The 14,180-nt window shown below is 41.1% G+C and overlaps 1 protein-coding gene across 1 annotated transcript; it reads left to right on the forward strand.

The window, feature by feature from the left end:
* Positions 1 to 6,484: 6,484 nt before the first annotated feature.
* ATP5MC3 (ATP synthase membrane subunit c locus 3) lies at positions 6,485 to 10,362 on the forward strand. The gene is made up of 5 exons (XM_068967614.1): positions 6,485 to 6,589; positions 6,777 to 6,888; positions 8,026 to 8,103; positions 8,611 to 8,804; positions 9,364 to 10,362. Exons 2-5 carry the CDS (start codon positions 6,850 to 6,852, stop codon positions 9,476 to 9,478), a joined length of 426 nt encoding a protein of 141 aa, XP_068823715.1. The 5' UTR covers positions 6,485 to 6,589; positions 6,777 to 6,849; the 3' UTR covers positions 9,479 to 10,362.
* Positions 10,363 to 14,180: the final 3,818 nt, after the last annotated feature.

A 14,180-nucleotide genomic window follows, 5' to 3' on the forward strand; every position in this document is an offset into this window, starting at 1 on the left:
AATAAGTTAGATTTTACATGGGTAAGAGCTCAGAAGCGGAAACTACCTGGAAGAGATAGCTTCAGTAGCTGTTGCCATGGAGAGCCTAACGTAGCCACGAGACGCCAAGAAAGTACAAGGCGCAGGCAGAGAGAGTCAGTTGCCCACCGACAGACCAGCGACTTTGAGAACAAAGTCAAGGACTAATCACCGACAGACCTTGCCTGCCTCACAAGCCAGCCAGGGCCTATTCTGCTTCTGCTCGTGTCCCATTTCTGCCAGTATTCTGCTGTATCACGTGTGCTGTGTGTGCTCGGTCATGCACGCATGCACGTGTGCACGTTCAGTCGCTTCAGTCACGTCTTAGTCTTTGCTGCCCTAAGGACTGTAGCCCTCGATTCTCCTCTATCCAAGGGATTCTCCAGGCAAGCTCAGTTGTGTCCAACTCTTTGTGGCACCCTGGACTGTAGCCCACCAGGCTCCTCTGTCCATGGGATTCTCCAGGCAAGGATACTGAAACGGGTTACCATTTCCTTCTCCAGGGATCTTCCAGACCCAGGGATCGAAACTACATCTCCTGCAACGGCAAGTGGATTCTTTACTACTGAGCCACCTGGGCAGCCCCTTTGTATCATAGAACAGGTCAATAAAGGGCTTTATTGTTTTGTTTTGTTTTTTAAATAAATTCTTTAGGTACATAAGACTATAAATACAGAATCCTTCTTAGGTACACACACAGAATGTTTATTTGAACAAACTCATGCCACAAATTTAAAAAAAAGAAAAGAAAATATTCCTTGAGTTCTCTAAGTTTGAACTTTGCAATACAAGTAAGAAAAAGAAATTCTAGAGGTCGTTCTGATTTGTCCCAACAGCCTAAAATTTTAGTTAGAAGAATAAGTTTTTGCAAATTACTTCAACCATACTAAGTACCTTAGTTACTACTGAGCAAACATTTATTGAGTGACTACTATGTTTAATACTCTATGTTAGCTTCTGTGGAAGTCATAAACATGAATTAGGCCTAATTCCTGCCCTTAAAAATCTTACCATCTTTGCTAGTTAGTAACTTAAGACTCTCAGCTACAAATCCATGCTTCTTTGCCTTGTTTCTATTCTACAACTGGACCCTATAGGCATTTCCGCTATGACAACTGGCAGAGTGTTCGGTTTGGCCAATAGAGGGTGCTGGAAAGACACTGTGAAGCCAGACCAAGAGGAAGGACTTTCCTTTCTTCTTCAGGTGGATTGGCTTGCAGCAGAGGCCTGGTTGTGTTCACCTCAGCAGTCCTCATGGTTCACTGTGCAGGCCCTGCCTCCAGCAAGTTTCTTTACCACAAGCGGACTGTGGATTGCAAGTTCCTGTGACAGCGATGCCCTCGCCTCTAGATTTCTAAATTCCTCCTTACTGTTCATTCTTCCTCAGCCAAGGGTAGCAGCTATTCTTATAGTTCCTGCTTCTGGACCCTTTAGAGTCTACTCTCCCATTTTTAGTAGTTAGATACCTTTTACTGGTTAACAAAGTTTATATCAAATTTTCCCTGTTCAAATTACTAATATGATTTCTGTCTTGTGGTTGGTCCCAGCAGAAATACCTAGCAGATAAGGGGAAAAAGACAGATGTAAGTTAATGTAAATTCTGTGAGAGAATAGGCCACTATAATCACAGCCCCAAATCCAAAAAAGTTTCAGGTGTAAATCTACGGAATTATGTATCAGTTTGGATTGTGTTCAGCTGCACATAACAGAAAACTGACTTCAGTGGCTTAACCAAATAGATTGATTTTCTCCTGTACCATGAAGTCCATAAATAGGCAGTTAAGGGCTGCTGTAGCTACTCCAAAAAGAAGTTAACTCAGACTCCTTATTTATTTATGTTTTAATTGAAACATGGTTGATGTATAGTAAAGTTCCAGGTGTACAACATAGAGATTAACAATTTTTCAGGATTATGCTCCATTTACAGTCATACAAAATATTGGCTATATCCCCTGTGCTGTACAGTATACCCTTGTAGCTTATTTATTTTATACGTAACTGTTTGTGCTTTTTCATCCCCTACCCCTGTCTTCCCCATTCTCCTTCCCCTCTTCCCAGTGGTAACCACTAGGTTGTTCTCTGTATCTCTGCTGCTGCTGCTGCTAAGTCACTTCAGTCGTGTCCGACTCTGTGCGACCCCACAGACAGCAGCCCACCAGGCTCCCCCATCCCTGGGATTCTCCAGGCAAGAATACTGGAGTGGGTTGCCATTTCCTTCTCCAATGCATGAAAGTGAAAAATGAAAGTGAAGTCGCTCAGTCGTGTCCGACTCTTCGCGACCCCATGGACTGCAGCCCACCAGGCTCTTCTGTCCATGGGATTTTCCAGGCAAGTGCTACCTTGTTTTATTTTTATATTCCACATATAAATGATATAATATAGTATTTGTCTTTCTCTGCCTGACTTATTTCACTTTGTATAATGACCTCCAAGTCCATCCATGTTGTTTCAAATGGCAAAATTTCATTCTTTTTTATGGTTGAGTGGTATCTGGCTCCTTTTCTTTCCCAGCTTCTCCATACTTAATGTGTTGCTTCTGTAATCATGTTGCAAGACTGCTGCTTCACCTCCAAACACTGGGTTCATATTCCAGGCAGGAAAAAGAAAAGAAAAAAAAAAATAAACCAGTTGCCTCTAACTTCTTTCCAAGCATTCTTAGAGGCACTGCCAAGTAACTTCAACTCACAAACCATTGATAATTCCTAACTGTAAATGAGCCTGGGAAGCTCAGTATTTTTTTTAACTGGGAGCAGGATCCTGTAAGTAAGAGAGAAGGGGAGAATAAAGCTGAATAGGTAACTAGCAGCACCTGGCATATTAACTGGAAAAGGAGTAAGTTACTTACTTCGAGATGGGTTAGAGTCAGCAGAGGAACATGATCTCATATTCATATATGTATTCATTTTCTTTTAATATTAATGATCAAGCAGTAGATTAGATGAGATGAGTAGCAAAGTTACATTGCACAGGAGCATGCAGGATAGGGAAGGATTTATTTAGAAATTATAGTTCATACTTCTTCTTACTGCCTCATTCCTTTCTTCCTCATGCCATCATCACCCAGTTATCAGATATTACCTAATTCTAATGTCCCATAACTTAACATGACTGACCCCACAGTCTAAGAAAAAATGTAGACAGGATTAAATACTTATGACTAACTTATTATTTGTCTTTCTCTGTGTCTCTGTCTCTCTGTTTTAAACACGTGCGCACACACACACACACACACACACACACACCGTTCTCAAAGGTAGAACATCTGTTCTTTGAACACCTAAAATTCTTCGTAAATATTTAAACTCTGACTCACAGAACCCACAAAGGATCTATTCTCTTCTAGGCCAACTCATCTGCTCCTTGACATGCTGACACATGATAGGAGGGAGTCTGGACACAGAGGGTACCTCTCACTCCTATAGGCAACTAACCCATATGCACCATGGAAGTGAGACTGTTAGGGGGCCTGGCTTTTCTCCTGCCTCTTCTCAACAGTTACTGCTACTGATTTATGGCTGGAGAGGAAGGGCTTTTCTCTAAGCCATTTCCATACACAAATTCATTTAGAATAATTTTTCCCTTAAGATAATCTATTACTGAAGTATAAGGCCTGTGATGATTAATTTTATGTGTCAACTTGACTGGGCACAGGAGTATGTATGTTAAACATTATTTCTAGTGTCTGTGAAGGTGTTTCTGGATGAGATTTTTTTTTAACTGGAGGATAATTGCTTTATAGTGTTGTAGTGGTCACTGTCATACATCAATGTGAATCAGTCATAATTATATATATAATTATTTATATATACATATAAATATATATTTTTATATTTTACATTTTATATATTTAATATATATATATATATTGCCTTCCTAGTGGGCCTCCCTCCCCACCAAGATCAGCATTTGAATCTGTGGACTCAGTAAAGTAAATTGCCCTCCCCAGTGTGGGAGGCCATCATCCAGTCCATTGAGGAATAGAACAAAAGTCAGAGAAAGGAAGAATTCACTTTTTTCCTCCCTGTCTCACTACTGAAGTAGGCCATTCCATCTTACTTTCTCAGACTGGGATTTATATCATTGGCCTCAGTGATTCTCAGGCCTTCAGATCCAGTTCAATTATACCATCAGCTTTCCTGAGTCTCCAGCAGTCAGTTCATGGAACTTCTCAGTCTCTATAACCACATAAGTCAATTAATTCCATATGGTCATTGTGTGCGTGTGTGTGTGTGTGTGTGTGTGCGCGCGCATGCGCGTGCACGCGTGCATGCGCGTGCACGCGTGCAGGTACACACACACACTAAGTCATTTTAGTTGTGTCTGATTTTTTGCGATTCTATGAACTGCAGCCCTCCAGGCTCCTCTGTCCATGGGATTCTTCAGGCAAGAACACTAGAGTGAGTTGCCACGCCCTCCTGCAGGGGATCTTCCATATCTCCTGCATTGGCAGGTGGGTTCTTTACCACTAGTGCCACCTGGGAAGCCTATAGATATATGTAAACAATAATGCTTAATATAATAATGCTCTGTGTTAGTCCAGGTTCTCCACAGAAACAGAACCAGTAGGATCCTGCCAAGAGAGGTTAAATTTTTCTTCCAGCTAGTTTTGTTTCTCTGGTGAACCCTGACTATGGCAGAGCATTATTGTTTCTTCAACTTTAGACATCAAAGGACATCTTACCACATACTTCAGGCAAGAATTGAGTGCTTCAGAAAATATACTAATAAGTTTTCCTTGAACTGCACATGTGAATTAACTCTTTTATGTGCTAAAGATTGAGCCTAAAATGATTAGCTCGCATGTGAGTTTGAAGTATTTGCCTCTGAAGCTGGATCAGTGTCTTAATTGCCTATGAAGTAGATCAGTCTTAACTCGTTCTTCAAGTTTTAGTTCTGAGGGCTTCTCCCCAGGATTACTGCTAGATGATACTGCACCGTTGTGCCAACTAGAAAAAAAGTGATCCTCTGGGTCCATGTTGTTTCAGGGCTCTAGGCCAAGTAGGTCGGATTTCAGTCCCTAGACATCCCTAGATACTTAATCTTTCATGTTGACTTGTACCACTTTCACAGCCGCTTGTTAGAACTACTAAATCTGATTTACAGAATTCAAGACCTGACAGAAGTCCAGTAAGAGCGATTTTTTTCCTAAGATATTTCTGTATTCATCTGAAGCCCAAAGATACCCACAAATGTTAAAGTTGGATCAGTTTTGAAAATACTCGGACTTTCTTTAGTCCCTGGCCCTACAGGAAAAAACATTTACAATCCCTTAATTCTCCCAATCACAGGGATGGGAGAAAAACCAACCTCCCTCTCTTTACCAAGAGGTAACTTTGTGCCCAAGTCACAAAGCTCTTAGATCTATTCATTTGCTTATTCTTTTGTCCCAGTACTTTTTTTGGGGGAGGGGGGCTTATTCCTTTGTCCCAGTATTATTTTGGGGGGGGCTCCAAAATCACTGTAGATAGTGACTGCAGCCATGAAATTAAGACACGTGCTCCTTGGAAGAAAAGCTATGAGAAACCTAGACAGCATATTAAAAAGCAGAGACATTACTTTGCCAACAAAGGTCCGTCTAGTCAAAGCTCTGGTTTTTCCAGTAGTCATGTATGGATGTGAGAGTTGGATCATAAAGAAAGCTGAGCTCCAAAGAATTGATGCTTTTGAACTGTAGTGTTAGAGAAGACTCTTGAGAGTCCCTTGGACTGCAAGGAGATCCAACCAGCCCATCCTAAAGGAAATCAGTCCTGAATATTCATTGGAAAGACTGATGCTGAAGCTGAAACTCCAATACTTTGGCCACCTGATGCGAAGAACTGACTCATTTGAAAAGACCCTGATACTGGGAAAGAGTGAAGGCGGGAGAAGAAGGGGATGACAGAGGATGAGATGGTTGGACAGCACATGAGTTTGAGTAGGCTCTGGGAGTTGGTGATGTACAGGGAGGCCTGGCTTGCTGCAGTACATGGGCTTGCAAAGAGTCGGACAGGACTGAGCAACTGAACTGAACTTGTCCCAGAAGGTCAGGCCCACTTTCCCCCAGAAGATTATTCCAGACTTCTGGAACTCTTTTTCAGATTCCTTTACAGAAATGTATTTTCACTTTCTGCTAAGCAGTGAATAAAACGTTTTCCCACAGAGTCCTACTTCACAGAAAAGAATGACCAGGAAGGGATCTCTTTTGCGAAAGAAACCTACCAACTGATAAAAGGCCAAATCTCATTAAGAAAGTCAACTGAAAGATTAAGTCCCACTATCCTGCGACCAGCTTAGATCAAAGGTGAAATAATCCGTTCGGTTCCCTCTCCCTGGGCTAGTTTTCAATATCTACTTTTTGTCTCTCCTTCACCCGTCTGCCCGCCACTCCATCTTGGGGCGGCTGTCTCTGTCCTTCCGGGCTGGTTACCAATAAAGTTGTTACAAAGTGACCTTGAGCGTTTTCCGGGCTGCACCCAATTCCCCGCCTTCTCCATCCGGGTGCTGCGGTGCCGATAAGAGCGGGACTGCGCGTGCGCGCCCAGCCCCATTCCTTCGACCTCTGCCGCCGCGGCCGCCGCCACCTCCGTGGAAGGTAAGCGGAGGGCGCGGAAGCTGGGTCTGGCCGTGGTGAAGCCGCGCCCTAGAGGGACCCATTCATTCTGCCGACACCTCGTTTGGCGCTGGGCCCGAGCTGACCGCGTGCACGGGAACCCGAGGGACTTGGGTGGAAGTACGGGCCCTCGGAGGACACTTGACCTTAAGCCTTTTTGCCTCCGCAGAGAGGAAGCGGGAGAGGAGCCCACGTCTCCTGTCACCCAAGTCCTCCAGCTGCTCTGTCCCGAAGAGTGCAAGATGTTCGCCTGCGCCAAGCTTGCCTGCACCCCAGCTCTGGTGCGTAGCCCAGACTGGGCCTGGAGCTCGAGGTCCAGACCTCTTGGCCCGGACGTCCACGTTGTTGAATGGGTCACCTCCGCGTGGAACTCACGGCCCTTTCAGGACAGTTCCTTCACGCCCCTAAACCTCTGTGTCTTTTTATCCCTTTCCTGGGGTTTCTTACTTAGCTCCTCCCCTCCACTCTGGCTATGGAGAACCGCCGAGGCCTAGTTCCTAGTTGTCGGGTCCAGCTCGGTGTAGGTCAAACCCTCCTTGCTCCTTGTCCTGGAACGGCCCCTCCCCCACCTCCTCCGACACCCAGTTGGATCGGGGCACGCGAGGGTTAGGGTGCAGAGAAGGGTGGAAGGGGCCTCGAGGCCTACATTCGCTACTGCTGCGGTCTCCATTACGATTTGTAGGTCAAACTCGATGCTGCAGAGGAACTTTGCCTCACCCTTTGTGGGCGGAGGCGGCTAATGCAGGAGCCGAAAGTTTCTGCTGCCTTTGGGGTGTTATTTCCAAAACCATTTTTGGGCACTTTGTGTGAAGATCTGGGGGTCTATCTTAGAGAATCAGGTCTTGGTTCTGAAGGAATTTTCTGTGACCTTAGTGGCCACTCAAGGGCAGGAATATGTCCTTTTGGTCAGACTGTTTAAAAGATTGTTCTTTCACCAATGTGGAATTGTTTAAACTGCTTTTTTAATTTTATGATTAATGGACATATAGGATTAATCTTAGAAATAGCGGGAGCTCATGTTAACTAATGGGCTGTTTAAAATGACAAGCGTTTATAGTACTTGTTGATCCACTTATCAGAGAATGTGGGGTATTTATTGCTGGTTTTCTGATCTGAATTGTGGTACTACAATAATTGAAATTTTAAAAGCAATACTTACTCTAACTTACTGTTCTTAAAAGTTTTGTTCAGAGTGTTACAAATACATTATGAATAAGTTTTAAAATTTCATTAACAGTTTTGTTAAAATTGCTTCATGCATTGAAACATGATCAAATAGCCAGGATAAGAATCAATAGAGAAAAGTCATGATGTTTCTGACTCATTTTTGCAACTTGCCTTTTTAGAATTCATGGTGTGGGAAGGGTCCTTGAAGTCATATCTGTTGTCTTAATACATGGAATCTTTTTCATGAACAGATCAGAGCTGGATCCAGAGTTGCATACAGACCAATTTCTGCATCAGTGTTATCTCGACCAGAGAATAGGACTGGAGAGGTAAAATTAACATGCTACCAAAGAAGTCTTAGGGTCTTTATCAAAGCAAAGGGGGAAAACCTCGTTAATGAATGGTTTTAGGCAGGCCTTTCCACCCTTTCATGCAAAAAATTTGCAGAGGATAAGCCAATGAAAAAAACTTTATCCAAAACTTAGTCACCTGAATTTTGGCCAGGAAGTATAATTAATATATATGTTTAAGTGTTTTGAGTTGCTAGTGTTTATGATTTTGATAACAACAGTTACTGAAGAGCCTACTCTATTAAAAAAGCATATGCACATACACTTTCCTAATTTTCAAAGACCTTCTGCGGTGTAGAACCTGTTGTTCCTTTTCTGCAAGACTGGAATTATTCTAAGCCCTAGAGTTTTCCATTGTGCCACACCATCTTCTATTCAAACTCAGCTACAAATATAGAGCAGTGGTTATCATTTTGACAGTACCATGATTAAAATCACTAACTATGATTACTGATTTGACCTTTGCCTTTATTTCCTCCTCTCCAGGGCTCTACGGTATTTAATGGCACCCAGAATGGTGTGTCTCAGTTAATCCAAAGGGAGTTTCAGACCACTGCGGTCAACAGAGACATTGATACTGCAGCCAAATTTATCGGTGCAGGTGCTGCCACAGTAGGAGTGGCTGGTTCTGGTGCTGGTATTGGAACAGTCTTCGGCAGTCTCATCATTGGTTATGCCAGGTAATTTATATTGCCAAATAAATAGTTTGAAACATGTTTGAAATAGTTGGAAACTTAGAAAACTAGTGAAATAATAGCTACTTTCTATTAAGCACCTTTCTGTGTCTTGCATTACATTTTGAGTACTTTGTATGCATTATCACTGGTCCCAAAACCCCTTGGAGAGACTCCAGTTTACCTATTAAGGACTAGAGAAACTCCTTGTAAAGTCAGAGCAAGAGAGCTCATGCTTTAAAAAAATACCAGTTTCCATTTTATTATTTAAGACCTTTTATTTAAACTATCAAATCTTAAACATACTTTTATAGGGATAAGAAGGTCAGAATCCTTCATAATGGATGAAGACTGACCATTGACATAGGGAGATAATGCCTCCCTTTTCCCATATGATTAGGAATGAAGGGAAAGGAATGTCACAGGCAGAACCAAGAGAAATCTGGGCAGAACGCTATGCCAGTACTTTTCAGCTTACAAAGAACCCAACACTAATAATCTGGTTCTTTAACATCTATCAACCATGCTAAAATTTGAATAATATGATATGTGTTGTCTCTTTTAGAAACCCTTCACTGAAGCAGCAGCTGTTCTCATATGCTATCCTGGGATTTGCCTTGTCTGAAGCTATGGGTCTCTTTTGTTTGATGGTTGCTTTCTTGATTTTGTTTGCCATGTAACAGAAATTACTGCTTGAAATGTTGGCATTCATATTAATTACGGATATAATTCTGTGTATCTTACTGTGACTCCGAAAACTGTAGTGTTGGTGTCATGGAAATGTCTGTTATTTCCAAAGTCATTTCATTAAAGATGAAAACTTTAATTTTTGCTGTGATTTGTATTTACCTAAATTTAAATTTAGATCATCACTGAGAAGAACGTGTATTCAGGCAGAGGCTGTATCAGTCCCTGATGATGGAAAATATGCTAATATAATTTTTATGGGAATTATTTTAATGTTTTGCACATTGTAAATATAGGGCTTTAGTTTATTCATATAAAGGGGAAATGTTTGCTTTGAGCTTCTATGAAATATGATTAAATCAGATTAGTTAATTACTTAAGATGGTCTTGTGTTTTGAAGGGCTAACATGAATTACAATACTTGGAAGCAGTATTACCTTCCAAGACTAACCTGGCTGGTCTTACACACCTGGATCTAAAAATAAATCATGTCAGGTTTTTAGGAATTGAAACTTTATTAAATGGGTGTTGGGATTAGGGAGGCAATTTTTGATTGTCAGTAAGTCTCACATTAAGCAATTGTGTGTCTATAGTGAATCTTATCTGTCTTCTTAGAAGAAACTCAATATCAAAAAGTAAACTGAATTGGCTGCAATTTAAAGCCAAAAGTTGCTACAGCATTGCTTATCTTTGGTACTAACAAATGCTTATAATAGGAGTCTTGGGAATGACAGCTGGTTCAGTTATGGGCTTCCCTGGTGGCTCAGATGATAAAGCATCTGCCTGCAATGTGGGAGACCCAGGTTCAATCCCTAGGTCAGAAAGATCCCCTGGAAAAGGAAATGGCAACCCACTCCAGTACTCTTGACTGGAAAATTCCATGGATGGAGGAGACTGGTAGGCTACAGTCCATGGGGTTGCAAAGAGTTGTACACAACTGAGCGACTTTGGTTTCTTTCGCTTTCAGTAGTAGTTTATTTGTAATAATATGTGTTGCTTATTGGTCAAGTTTTGCCTATTAAAATGAAGAAAGTCTACTATAGAAAGACTTCAGTTTTCTTCATAGCAGATATATACTTCCTCAGCAAATAAATTATTTGTCATCACAGTTGCATTGTTTCTATAAAAGATTAAGATGACAGTTGGGAAAGCTTCATTTTACTCCTTTAATCCCTTCTGCCTAATCTGATTTCAGTTGAGAAAAAGCCATCAGTTTCAAGGGTAAGTACAGTGGTGGAAAGACCATCTCCATCGGAATCATCTAGGATGTCTATAAAGTACAAATTGCTAGGCTTCAGACCTACTGAATTAGAGTATCTGGCCTTGAGACTCAGCCATCTGCATTTTTAAAAAGGTTTGCCAGGTAATTTTTGTGCACACTATTTGAGAATCACTAACTTTTCCATATCCTTCCCACTGCTGCTGCTACTGCTAAGTCACTTCAGTCATGTCCAACTCTGCAACCCCATGGACTGCAGCCTACCAGGCTCCTCCATCCATGGGATTTTCCAGGCAAGAGTACTGGAGTGGGGTGCCATTGCCTTCTCTGATCCTTCCCACTACCTAGTGTCAAAACCTATAGAGCTAGAGCTACTGCCACTTTTTGGTTAATCATCTAATGTGTGTTACATAATTTCCTGGAGCCTTCACTATTTTCATAAATAGCACCACTCAGTATTTGAATTCAGCAATTTAAATGAGAAGTATTATATGACCCAGCAATTCCACACCTTGGTATATATCCAAAAAAATTACAAGCATTCAAGCAAAAGCTTTATATACGGATGTTCACAGTTGCACTGTTCACAGCAGCCAGAAGGTGGAAAGAACCAAATTGATGTTTGGATGAACAAATGATGGTGTTTGCATAAACTGATGATAAGATGTGATATATCCATGTAATGGAATATTCAGCCATAGAAAGGAAGGAGGTACTGATAAGTGTTACAACATGAATGAACCTTGGAAACAGACTAAGTGAAAGAACCCAGACACAGTAAGACTGCATATTATATGATTCTATTTATATGAAATACTCAGAATAGGCAGATCCGTAGAGACATGGAATTCCTGGTGGTCCAGTAGTTGACTCTGGACTTTGACTGCTGAGAACCCAGCTTTGATCCCTGGTTGGGGAACTAAACCCCACAAGCCTTGCAGCGCATCAAAAAACAGTCCACAGAGACAAAGCAGATTGGTGGTTACTAAAGGCTAGTGGGAGAAGATTGGGAAGTGCCTGCTTAATAGTTGGGATTCTTTTTGGGGTAATCAGTGTTCTGGTGATGGTTGTACAACACTGTAATTGTACCAAGTGCCACTGAATTATACACTTTAAAATCGTTGAAAGAATATGTATTTTACAACTTAAGTACTGTACAATTAACATAAAGTCCAGCTTGTAAAGTCACACCAAAGTTTTTAAGTCCTAGGGAAATACTTAGATTAACCAATCCTTTGTAACAACTTCATTTTGTTTATTTTATTAATTTTTAAACTATTTGGCTGTGCCAGGTCTTTGCGGCATGCAGTATCTTTAGTTATGGCATGCGAACTCTTAGTTGAGGTATATAGGATCTAGTCCCTGAGCAGCAATCTAACCTGGGTCCTCTGCATTGGGAGCCTGGAGTCTTCACCACTGGACCACCAGCAAAGTCCCCAATTCATTTTAAATAATAACAAGTCAGACAAACCAAAACCAAAACCTGCTCTTAGTGCTAGTTTGGTGGTTAAAGAGGCCTGAAACATTAATTACGGAACAGGTTTCTTAAAAGACATGCCCTTAGCTGAGGAAATCCCCTGAGAATGAAAAGGAAATTGTGCTGTGGCTGCTTGGCTTCTAAATTACTGAACAAAGAAATTCTTAGAAAATAAGTATAACTTAGCAGTGTAACCACAGGCAATTTTATCTTAATTACAATAACAAGTTTCCAACACTGGAATATATCTTTAACAGCAGAAATGTTTATTGTACAACATTTTTGCAGCAAGTGCTACCAGCCTTACTAGCAAATATTAATGGTGGTTGCTTTTCACTAACTTTTTAGTTTCTGAACAGAGGCCAATAAAGATGTTTTCACATCAAAGACCAAATGAGTTTTCCATGTTAATAAGAGTTTGGCCTGTTTAAATACTCTGAGAGACACCACCACCCAACGGTGGTAGAAGAATGTTGTCCCTGATGGTATTTCAGATTTCTGTGTGTACTTATTTAGTGGCACGTTGTTACCTTTCCTCATTGCAAAAATGTATTTTTGATGCCTTTGGGATTAACCTCAAATGCAGATTTGAATATAAAGTATAAAGAGAATCTTGTCATCTAGCCGGAAACACTAGACACTTAGGGAAATAACTGAAACAAAGTAGAATGGTGAGTTCCAGAAGAGTGGCAGAAAGTACTATGATGTTCAGAAGGGGTAGGGAGAGTTTTCTAGTGATGGAATTACATGAAGAAGAGTTAATTTTCTACAAATTAAACCTTGAACTGGTGGAATGAAGAAAGCCCAGATTAAGAGGATATCTTAGGCAGTGAATAGCATGAGGTAAAGTTCATGAGAAACAACTGCCAGGGTAGGGAAATAGTATAGGCTACAAACGTAAACTGAGGCCAAATTATGTAATCTGGCAGATGTAATTCATTTGCCCACAGCCAGCTACTGAAGGTCTAGATCTGCTTAAAGTTTAATACAAGAACAGTGTGTAGGATGGACTGGAGCCAGTTATGGTCAAGATTGAAGCATACTCTTAAAGACTTGTGGGCTCGAAAATGGGAGATGTAGTCCATTCTGAAGGAGATCAGCCCTGGGATTTCTTTGGAAGGAATGATGCTAAAGCTCAAACTCCAGTACTTTGGCCACCTCATGCGAAGAGTTGACTCATTGGAAAAGACTCTCATGCTGGGAGGGATTGGGGGCAGGAGGAGAAGGGGACGACAGAGGATGAGATGGCTGGATGGCATCACTGACTCGATGGATGTGAACTCCGGGAGTTGGTGATGGACAGGGAGGCCTGGCGTGCTGCGATTCATGGGGTTGCAAAGTCGGACACAACTGAGCAACTGAACTGAACTGAAGGTATATGATATGGAGTGTATGTGAATAAAAGAAGTGTAGAGCAGGAGTAAGGACAGTGACTATGGACTCAAAAAGACCTGGGAATACCTTAAGTTTACACATCAGGCTGATCGATCCTTGGCACAAGAGCCCACAACAATCAAAAAATTAAATCTTACAGAAGGAAGATAATCTGATTTCCAGAGATCCACATTATTGAATTCAAATGTCCAGTTTTCAACCCCCCAGAAAAAACAATCACAAAATATTTAAAGGAACAGGAAAGTATGGCTCATTCAAAGGGGAAAAAAAACAGATCAACAGCATCTTCCTGATAAAGACCTGATGGCAGATCTACTAGACAAAGACTTAAACAACTATCTTAAAGATGCTTGAGGAGCTAACGGAAAATGTGGAGAAAGTTTAAAAAAAAATGAATTCCCTGATTCAAAAAAATTTTTAATCTACAGTAATCAAAACCATGTGATACTGGCTTAACAATGGATACAATAGACCAATGTAATAGAGAGCCCCAAAGTAAACCCTTCCATATATGGCCAAATAATCTTCACACTTTTTAAAAGTATAGTATAGTTGATTTATAATATAGTCTTGGTTTCAAATGTATGGCAAAGTGATTCAAATA

The sequence above is a fragment of the Capricornis sumatraensis genome, chromosome 3 (assembly GCF_032405125.1).
Source record: "Capricornis sumatraensis isolate serow.1 chromosome 3, serow.2, whole genome shotgun sequence".
Classification (NCBI taxonomy): Eukaryota; Metazoa; Chordata; class Mammalia; order Artiodactyla; family Bovidae; genus Capricornis; species Capricornis sumatraensis.

Bases quoted from the DNA above. Each gene is read 5' to 3' on its own strand.
- ATP5MC3 (XM_068967614.1), top strand. From the start codon at position 6,850: ATGTTCGCCTGCGCCAAGCTTGCCTGCACCCCAGCTCTG. The intron at 6,889-8,025 runs GTGCGTAGCCCA...TTTCATGAACAG, and splicing joins TTGCCTGCACCCCAGCTCTG to ATCAGAGCTGGATCCAGAGT. The intron at 8,104-8,610 runs GTAAAATTAACA...CCTCCTCTCCAG, and splicing joins CAGAGAATAGGACTGGAGAG to GGCTCTACGGTATTTAATGG.